A 10,552-nucleotide genomic window follows, 5' to 3' on the forward strand; every position below is an offset into this window, starting at 1 on the left:
AAGGGGCCTGATGGAGCAAAAGAATGATGAGCAAGAGACCACAACTGAGTGGAATAAGCAAGTCAATCAAGCAAATACACTTCCACACATATAAATCAAATAATTATTTTTCTTTTTTGAAAATCCCAACCAATGAAATTAGCAATTTAGACCATAAAACCAGAACCCCCTCATATCTAGATGGATCAGCAAATGCCTGGCTGCCTTTTGTCTAGCTTTATGCATAGCCACAGGTGCTATGCTCACAGTATCTCAGACTGTACTCTCAAAGATGCTAAAATTCACCAACGCACAAAAAAATGCATGTACCTTGAATGCTTAACTCTGAAAATGAGTACAGAAACAAGGACTAAAGTAACGTGATCAGTGTGTATCGCACCTGTTTAAAACCCTGGCTCCGACGTTCTGTTTGCACTGGAGGAATGAGAGGGACTTTTGATTGAAGAAGTGTGAAGTTGGAGAGGTAGTGGTTCGACCAAGAAAGTCAAGTTCAGCACTTCATCAACAAGAGCCCCTGTGTGGCACTGCACATTACTAAAGTGATGATAAGTAGAAGTGCAAAAAGAGAGATTTGACATGGGGGGTTATATGGACAACATCTTTCACCTGTCAAACACTGTAGGCAGTAACTGCTTCTTTCCATCTCTGAGACATAGGTTGCTGTGCTGACCTGCTCTGCTGCTGCGAACCTTCCGCACATGCAGCTGCTCTGTCTGAATGGTTCCCTGTGCGCTCCTCTCTGCTGTTCTCCTGTGAGCTGGCCAGGGGCAACACCCAGTGCTAACGTGCCAGGGGAGGATTTCCAGAGCCTCAATAAGAGCTAAATAAACCAGCCTCCACATCTGGGAGAGCAGTAACACTGGTAAACACTGGGCCGCGGCCTGCACACAAAGCCAGGTCCTTGTTTCCACTTAATGATGATAGCCCTGGGTTTCTGCACTGCTGCCTGTCACACTCACTTAGACTCATCACTGTGCTCTCACTCAAAGTCAAACGCTCGCAAATATTCACTCACACCTATACACATGGCAAAGGATTACAGCTTCTGCAGTCATACAGTACAGCACTGGTGTGTGTGTGTGTGTGTGTGTGTGTGTGTGTGTGTGTGTGTGTGTGTGTGTGTGGGGTTGTTATCTCCAGCAGTGTTGCTCTGGTCCACCTGCATACAAATGAAGGGCTGCATTTGGACTACATCCAGTATAAAATGTACAAGGCATAACCTGGACTAGAGGACTCCCTGCTGGTGACAGAGGATGAGAGCAAAGAAAAGTCTTGGACATGACATACACAAGATTGTTGCCCAGTAAGGATGATTTTGAATAAATGTTGGACAAGTAATGATAATATTCTAGAGGGGTGTCTATAAAAGGTTATAAATAAATGTACCACATCAAAAAATAATTTCTGACAAGATGAACTGGTGTTTCGGTTGTTTCTGGGTATCACTACAGTAGACCATTTAAAATGTGTTTTTGCACTTTCCTGGTGCGTCATATAGAATAATGAAACAAAATGAGCAAACTTATTATTTACAATTAGAAACAGCAAACAGACATGGCAGAATATATAGTATTTCAATTAATTACTTTTAAGCACTGCATGTCTCCTGTTCCGTCCAGTGCATACTTTTCCCTTTTAAAATTCAAACTAATGACACATTCTAGTGGTAAACCAACAAATGTTTGATATGCCTGAGCATGGAGTGGATATTCTGGTGACTATTTCTCCTTCTGAAAATGTAATGGATTACACCATGATGGTTTAGGTTTACAATACGTAGAATATTGCAGCTATAACAAAGAAAAAGTTGATTATGCCTACAACTCAGAGCTCACAACACTTATTTAAAACTCACCCATCATTGGAGCAGGTCATGAACTCTTCTTTAATCTTGGGATGCCAGCAGCCAGAATTCAGCATAGCTGTGTGGCCCTGAAAAGAGCAGAAAGTTAAAATGTACAAGCTGCACACTTTTAACAGGCACTAAACTGTTTCTGGCCTGATCCTGTGGCTAGCTTCCAGTTACTTTAAGGTGCAGCAGCACAAGCCTGTGAATCATGTGGTTTACTGTGGACCCAGTCCGCAACATAGACATTCAGGGCTACAATTTGCCCTACAACGGTTTTTAAACTCAAAAGGGAAGAGCTGGTGGAAACATACAAGGTGAAATATCACCAGGAGCAACCAATGAAGGTGAATTCATGAAGACTTATTTTGCAATCGTACTGCACGCAAATTATGTGCAGAGACCGCTGTTGTTCTTCATTGTTAAATCTTGAGCCAAAGGGCGCCCGGGTAGCTCAGTTGGTAGAGCAGGCGCCCATATATAGAGGTTTACTCCTCTACGCAGTAGTCCTGCGGCCCTTTGCTGCATGTCATTCCCCCTCTCTCTCCCCTTTCATGTCTTTCCTGTCAAATAAAGCTATAAAAATGCCCCAAAAAATAATCTTAAAAAAAAAAAAAAAAAAAGATTTCAGGGGTGCTATTACATTTTTGTGACGATGCATTTTCAGAGTTGTGTAGGGTGAACTGCATGGCAACTGTGAGGCCTGTATCTACAGAGACACAGTCGTCTACTACGCAAACAAAAGTTCCCGGAAGGCACCAATTATGTTGCCTGATCTGGATGAAACTTCAAAGGGCTCTCTCTTGAGGAAAGGATCTTTTTGGACCTTTAATTCGATCATATTGTAACCATGACTTTTGGCCTTCCTCAACATAGGCCTGGCCCTACAACTGAGCCGGTGAACTCTGAAGCAGTGCAGCAGGCTGTGTCACGGCTTCAAACAGCGAGCTCCTACAAGAGTAACTTTTAGACATTTCCTCTGCTGGAGTAGTCATGTGGAGAATTACTCATAACAAATGACTTCAAAGTGGGATAACCTAGAGAGAGGCCTCCCCCGCTGCCAGGTCAGAGAGGAACACTTCAGTGTGCTGCAAAGAGGCTTCAGACATGACATACCGCTATTTGACAGGATGCTCAAGAAAAGCAGAGCCTTGCATGAGCAGAAGTTGACCAAATGACATTGGTATGTGTGCATCAGGAAGAGAGGCCTGCCTGTTTACTGTCAAATACTTTAAACACACCACTTGATAAAACTACCTAGGTCTTGATGTTTTACGACTAAAAAAAAGGATTAATAACAAATTGCTAAGTTGTTAGACTTTATGGCAAAATACAAACTCATATAATGGTTAAAGCTTCAATGGGCTGTGAATGACTGCCTCCCTGCTCTGTGCAATAACATCAAAATAGGCAGAATCATGCAAAAGAGCCTCATGATTAGGGTGAAGGAGCCGCTACCTTCTTTAAAAAAAAAAGGTGATTGCTCTTCCTCAACAGTTTAGGACAACAAATTGCCAATGACTAAAGAGAAACAGACTGATGTTTAAACTAACAATGAACTAAAATAGAGCAGGATAATGACAAACCGCACTAAGAATAGAAACGTCCCTGATAACAAAAAGTGGCTGATTGGGGACAACACCGGTATGTCCAGTTTGTTTTCATTACAGTTGCATTTAACATAGCCTAAACAGGTTTCTGTTTTTGTTAGGTTTAACTGTAGTTAATTAGTTGACCGACTAAAAATTGGAGCTGGATAGCCAATAAAGCAAGTTCACAGAAAATCTATTTTGAATATCTGACTCATGATTGATACAAGTTTAAGTCATGATTTATGAAGCAAAAATGCCAATTTATTTCTGGTGTCAGCTTTGCTCCTTTCTTTGTTTCTCTCTCTTCTTTGGATTTTGGGCTGTTGGTTGGACAAAACAACCAATTTGAAGATTTTGGGATCTAGGAAACTGTGCCAAGGATTCTTCACCATTTTCCTAGATTTTATGAAAACTAACCGTTATAAAAAAATAAAAAAAAACTTTAAAACAAGAAAACACATTATTGCATGTGCACACAGGCCTCTGTTGGGCAAATATATCTGCACACAGCGGGATAAGGTAAGAGGCAAGTAATTGTCAACAGAGGCAGAGTAGAAGCAAGGACTTAATTATTACATGAGACAGCTAATCGTCTGGGACATTGTCAGCGGGCCAAAACGCATTATCGTTGAACCAAACTCTCCCATCAGCTCCAGATGGGACAGAGCAGGACAAGAATGTAGGACATCCAGGTAAACACTACTCACAATCAATGGGCCTTCACTTGTTCAAGTAATTCATATGGGTGGTATAAACTATGTCTAAATGCACTGCAGCTGGCACAGATGGTTAGTGACCACCAATACAGCTTTCTTAACCACAATAAAACCCAAACATGGGCGATTAATTAGGATCCTCCTTTGTAGAGGCATGTACAAGTAAGAGATGAACTATGACAGTCCTGAAAGCATGTGGTGGTCCTCTCCCTCTGAGACTGCCTCTAGCTAGTCAATACAAAAACAGACGAGCTCATGGCTACACCTTGCTACCATTATTGGTTGGCAGGATCCACCCACAGAACATAAGAGCAGAGCATCCAGCCTGTGTTTAGAAATAGCAGCAACCACTGTTGGGCTGTTGCTTTGGAGAGAAAACATGAATGCCTGTAACATTTTTAAAGTGGCTATAATCAATATTTTTCATAATAATGTATCAAATGACACCACAACTTTACTGTTTTGGTACACTCTCACTGCTCTCATAGTGTCATTTAGGCTGCTGTTTTCAGTGAAAAAGTTCCAGTGTTTCCCACACAGACTAATGTGTGGCGGTGCGCCGCACTATCAACACCAGCTGCCGCACATTGCATTTCGTTATTCTTTTTTTTTTTTTTTAAACGCTATTTAAAAACACGTTCAGCTGCATTTCCTTTACCCGCTCTCCTCCGTCTCTCTGTGTCACTTGTGTCCATAGACTGTATATAGCTTGTGACACACACACACACACACACACAGTGCAGCCCGTGGTGTTTTTAGCCCCCAACGTCGCCTTCCAGGCAGCGCGGCAATGGTTATGTTTAGGGTTAAGCAGGGGGTTAAGGTGAGGGTTAGCTGCCTGGAAGGCGACGTTGGAGGCTTAAAACACCATCGAGCCCACTGTGCACACAGCGTCTGTCTCCATAAAGGAGAGAAGACAGCTGGCGAAATTCACTAGTTCACGAAAGGTTGGTATCTATCTCATGAACGTGAAAACGTATTATAAATAATGTTATGTCCTTTTTTACTCTTACACTGAATGTTTGCTGCTTAAATCCAGATGAGTATTGAAAAGTATTTTCCGCGACTGAAAAAGGCAAGTGTTGAGGATGAGGACCAGCCTGAACCGGAGGCATCAGTCTGAAACAGAGCTGAACAGTCTGACCAGTGTAATTACATATGTTATTAATTTGTTCACAATATCTTCAGCCCCCCCGCAGTGATACGGGGCGACGACTAACCCCACAAAATGGAGTGAAACAGTGAAATAATTGCCCAAACTGTCTGTCCTAAAAATCCATCTCAGCTTACAGACTTCTTGGTTCAACTTTGACCAACAGTACTTGCTGTAGTTGTATGCTCAACTCAAATAAGGTGGTCCAGAATCTGGTTTAATTGTTGGTTGATCCTCTGATCACACATGTTTATTGCCCTGTCAGACCTTGTCGCTGTGTTACCAGATCACAGCAATTACTTTGTTGAGTACAATGTTATCATAACCAAGTGAACAATGGCCAAAACTACGAAAATACGACCCAAGTATAGGTGAGCACCACTTTACCTTGGTTTTAGCCATATCCACAATGTACTGGTCTCCCTTGACACACTCCATGACATTGAAGCCATCACGGTCCAACACCTTGGCCTGTGCATTGCCAGAAACCACCAAGATGACATCACCAGTGTTGCTGTACTGCAGGGACTTGATCTGATGGCTGAGGGCAAACACACAACACACACAAAGACAACATCTGAGGCAAAGAAGATCCTTTTAGTTTGCATTTCTGTGGTGCTGATAAGTTCTGACAAGTGTCTTGGTGCCTGTTTGCAAGCCATCTGTGAGTTGTGATTTTACAAAACTTTTGCACCAAAACGAAGTTATTCAAGAAGATTTTTAATCTTTCAAGGGCTTCAAAGGGGACAAAAACAACAATATACACATGTAGCTATAGGAACAAAATAGCACAGCATTAACACATCAGGGGGTAGCTGGGGCATTTCCATACACAGAGCAAAAAGTTCCATTGCTGAAATAAAAGTGAGGCTAACACCAATGGTGTTTTTAATAACCGGGCTTGGCATCTTCAAAGGCCCACTACATAGCACCAAATGGTAATTTTCCTTATTGTTTTAGTTTGACTGAGCTCATTTTATTTTTGGGTCAGGAAAGAGAAACAGTGGAACTCAGCAGCACAGCTTTCTATATGAAGCCCAGCTTGTTAGTAAACCAAACAGGCTACTGGATCACACTGTAATCAAATTAAATGTAGCGTACATTTCTGTTAATAAGGGGAAGCCTGCTCCAGCTCAGTCCACTGGTTCCCAAAACCAAAAAAGAATTTGATCTTTGATGATGGCTTCAGTGAAACACAGAATAAACATGCACAGACACACAAATACCCACATATCGCAAACATCTGCTTCTAAAAGGCTCATTTTGAATGAAAAGACAGGATGTCACAGAGTTAACATGAGGCTTAATGAAGCTCAAGAAGTGTGTGTGTGTGTGTGTGTGTGTGTGTGTGTACTTTGGCACACATAAATGCAGTGAGTGTACTGGATGTTTGCATGGAACTATTTAACCACATGTTAAGCAATTGTGTTGATGTTACACGTTGTATTCTCAGAAGTGGACTCACCACTCACAGGGCTGGAGGGATCTGAAAGCCTGCAGAGCCTGGTCCATTCCAGCAAAATCCCAGAACCGCACATCATAATCATACCCACCAGTCACCAGACGAGCTCCAGAGGGGTCTAAGGCAAGAGCTGATACCTGAGGAGACAATGAGTTTATATTTCAAACTAGATGACAATCAATAAGCCTGTACAAAGGCAGAGGCCAACCAACTTTAGAAGGTTGCTTCTGCTGCTACAAATATTTGACAGTGTAGTTATACTGCCTTCTCTAAAAGGCAGCAAAAATAAACAAAAGCCAAATATTTAAAGTTTGTTCTTGTGTAATGATCAAATTATTCAGATCTAACATGTTTTAAATCTGCAATCAGCACTGTATCTGGATACCAGATTGGCTCTATACTGATGATACAGAGATTTCAAAACATTTTTCTCACTGCTACAAAATATCAAGTGAAAGAGACGTGCTGCCGCTCTTACTGCTAAAATTCAGCACAAAGTTAGGGAATACGGATCTCCAGATGTTTTAGTGTGAGCATAATGCAAATAAAATATGGTATGGATTACAAGTCACTTACGATGAATACAAAACTTCTTATTCTTCTTTCTAAGAGAGTCTTTGAATACATTACCATAGAAACACGTAAGCAATAATTAGGAAGTGCTGAAAGAAGAAGTCCTTACTGTCTTGGTGCCGTGCTGCAGGGTAATCTCATGAGTGTCTGGAATCTTCTTCACTGGATTCTAGGGCGGAAAGTTGAGATGAATATAAGGAAACAGTAATATACTGAAGAATTAGGTGTGTAGTAATAGAGTAGGCATTTCATCCCAATATTGAATTACACATGACATTTAACATTTAATAGGCTGTTTGACTAAAAACTCTGGAATCACAGTAATCACCTGCAAATGACTGACTGGAAACAGTCACACCGTTGGATGCAAAAGGTTACGATTTGAGCAATATCACTCACAACCTGGGGCATTTACTTCCCTACGTCACAGAGTGTAAATGAATACTCTTCATGTGAAAACCAATGCATCACCACTCTTTTGAATAATGCTGCTAGTGCCACATACATTTAGGTATGAGAAAGAAACAGGATAAACACCTAAGAGACAACATTGTAATTACTGTTCAGTAACATAAGATCATAGTCTCATGTATAGTGTAACACTAACAACTGAGTCTATTTTCTTGTGCTGCCATCTAGTGGTGAAATATCAAAAGCACCCCACAACACCAGAACAAACAGGTGCCTTTATAGGTATTTTTCACTGAAGACACTGACATGTCACGGGTAGGAAAAGCACACGTGTAAATAATAAAATTACTGATAGCTCAATTACATAATTTATATTTAACTGCTTCGGCTCCAGGGTCCTGGTATTTTGCATTTTCTTCTCTCTACCACACGGTCACGACTTATTGGGACACTTGAAAAAAAACAGAGCCAACATTAATGTTATTAGTAACACCTGTGCTTTTTCTACTATGACAAATCAAAATGTCTGTGAAAAGGCCTATTTAAGGCAGCAGGAAGACAGATTGGATGTTGTTTTTTTTCAACAGAACGTATAAAAACTCAGGTGGTGAACCTATTGGAAATATTTTGTAATCCACTCAATGCCTACTGTTAAGTGTCTTATTTCAGACGTACATCATCATCATCGTCGTCATCTTGTGTCTCCCCTTCATCATCATCTTCATCACTGTGAGCCGCATTGCCTGGTAGGCGTGGCAGTCGCACATGCTCATCGTCGTCGTCCTGAGCTGTATATTGAGGAGGCAGCGGAGGTCCAATAAGCTCTGATTCTGAGTCTGAATCTGAACCACTGTTACTGCTGCTCTCACTCTCCTGTTTTCTAAAAGGAAAAAAACAAAACATAATTGTAAGTCAAAGCAAAATGTTATCTTACGTTTGATTTACAGACATGTAACTAACCTCTGAGGCAGTGGGGCCTGACCAAACTGTAAAATAGTACTCACTCCAACAATTAAACAAAAACTCTCTGGTTACCTGGAAGTAGCAGTCGCAGCTTTCTCTCTCTGAGTGTGTACTGATGACTTGACTGATTTGGAGCTTTCCCCTTCTTCCTCCTCCATCTGATCATCCTTCTGCTTCCTCTCTGAGGAAGCAACAATTACGGTATACAGTTACATGCACCCTGGTGACAGAATTAACAGCTCGTCTTGTGGGTAAACCTACCTAATGCACGCTGACTCCTCTCAATGGCTGTTCGACGAGTCTGTTCAAAAATGGCATCCAGGTCAAATGTGCGGGCCTTCTTACCTAGATGGAACAAAGAAAAATAACTGACAACCCATATTGTCATTTTCTCACATAAGAAATAAAATTAGCCTGCAAAATGATTGACCATTTTTGGAATGTACATACCAAACCCAGAGAATCCCATGACAGATGCCATTTCTCCATCATCACTCATGTTGTCCGATGCTGCAAAGGAGGCGAGCAAATTGTTTATCATAGCCTGGTTATCTTGTTTATCATGGAAGCTGTAATAACGACACATTGCTTTTCACGTCAATTCCCAAGAAACACTTGAGGTAATTTTTGATGAAGGGGGCGAATTACTCTAAAGAGAGGTAAAATACCGAGTATCGAGTTGTGAAAGAAACACATAGCTAAGCTCGAATAGCTAAATAAATGGTGCTGCTATACCAGAAATTACATAACTTTAGCCATTAAGACAAACACTATTTTTTATATAACGTTACTGGTGGTTGAACATCTTCCTCCATTGAAACATATATCTTAACTGAACTTGCAGCAAATATATAGGCCTTAATCGAGTTGAAACATAATTCGCTTTCAATATAACGTTATGTTAGGAAAAGTTCAAATATTAAAGCTTGTCTGTTAGCTAGCACGTTAACTGTATGCTTTTAGCTTGAATGAGAATAATATATTTAACACTGGTAACGTTAAGAGCACCAATTCGTTCTCGTTTGAAGGACAATTGTTGCAGCTTTTCAGGACTTTAAATTGTATTAATTAATTAAAGCTGTAACTAGCTAACTTTACAGTTAAATGCTTTGATAATAATTTTGGAAATTGGAGAACACCATGGCAGAAAACATAAGCTAACAAATAAGCTAGCAAAACTAGCAACGATACAGGTTTCTTTTAAGGTAAGGTAGCTAGCCGATAAATGTCAGACAAACTGGAAATACAGGCCAATATGCGTGCACATACATGTAAGTCGTCTAAGATGAATATACAAAACTTAAAGACAAAAAGTTACTACCTTCATTCACGTTGTTTGGATCCATGTTTTCAAATACAAAGATCACCTATGACCTCCGGAAGTTCTTTCTTCTTCTTCTTCTTCTGTTGCGCTTGCTGCGGCACAGCTAATGCAGGCTGCTATCATAGACAGTATAAAAGAATGGACCAACAGATCCCGTTGCTCTGGACGGAGACCACCGTAGTGAAGCCTTTAGAAGCACTTTTCCGGTGATGGCTGAGCGTTACTGCACAGCCTCCAACTGAGAGAGACGACGTAAATGTGCCGTGAGCAACGTGTCTGAAAGTTGTAAGTCTTCTGGTAGCTGTGCCAAGAGAAATCTCAATTATTCCCAATCTTGCAGAGACGGCGAGCGTAGGTATATTTAAGGAGATAACATGGACACAGGCTAATTATTGCTAACTAAAATGCTAGTTCTAGTTACCATTAGTAATTAAACTTAAACAGCTAATGTGAGACGAAACTGCCTGCGCGCTTCTCCTGTACTATACGGTAATTCCTCTACTATGCGACAG

At 40.9% G+C, this 10,552-nt stretch overlaps 1 protein-coding gene across 1 annotated transcript in view; it reads right to left on the reverse strand.

Moving 5' to 3' along the window:
• The window catches only part of wdr70 (WD repeat domain 70), a 40,833-nt gene extending 30,551 nt beyond the window's left edge, over positions 1–10,282 (reverse strand). The window contains exons 1-9 of the mRNA XM_078270714.1: positions 10,038–10,282; positions 9,167–9,226; positions 8,978–9,061; positions 8,789–8,897; positions 8,429–8,633; positions 7,452–7,511; positions 6,773–6,906; positions 5,695–5,848; positions 1,856–1,932 (exon numbers count right to left, since the gene is read on the reverse strand). Coding sequence (XP_078126840.1) covers positions 1,856–1,932; positions 5,695–5,848; positions 6,773–6,906; positions 7,452–7,511; positions 8,429–8,633; positions 8,789–8,897; positions 8,978–9,061; positions 9,167–9,226; positions 10,038–10,062 — 908 coding nt within the window. The 5' untranslated portion in view covers positions 10,063–10,282. The remainder of the gene's footprint in view (positions 1–1,855; positions 1,933–5,694; positions 5,849–6,772; positions 6,907–7,451; positions 7,512–8,428; positions 8,634–8,788; positions 8,898–8,977; positions 9,062–9,166; positions 9,227–10,037) is intronic.
• Positions 10,283–10,552: the final 270 nt, after the last annotated feature.

The sequence above is a fragment of the Sander vitreus genome, chromosome 16 (assembly GCF_031162955.1).
Source record: "Sander vitreus isolate 19-12246 chromosome 16, sanVit1, whole genome shotgun sequence".
In the NCBI taxonomy this organism is placed as follows: Eukaryota; Metazoa; Chordata; class Actinopteri; order Perciformes; family Percidae; genus Sander; species Sander vitreus.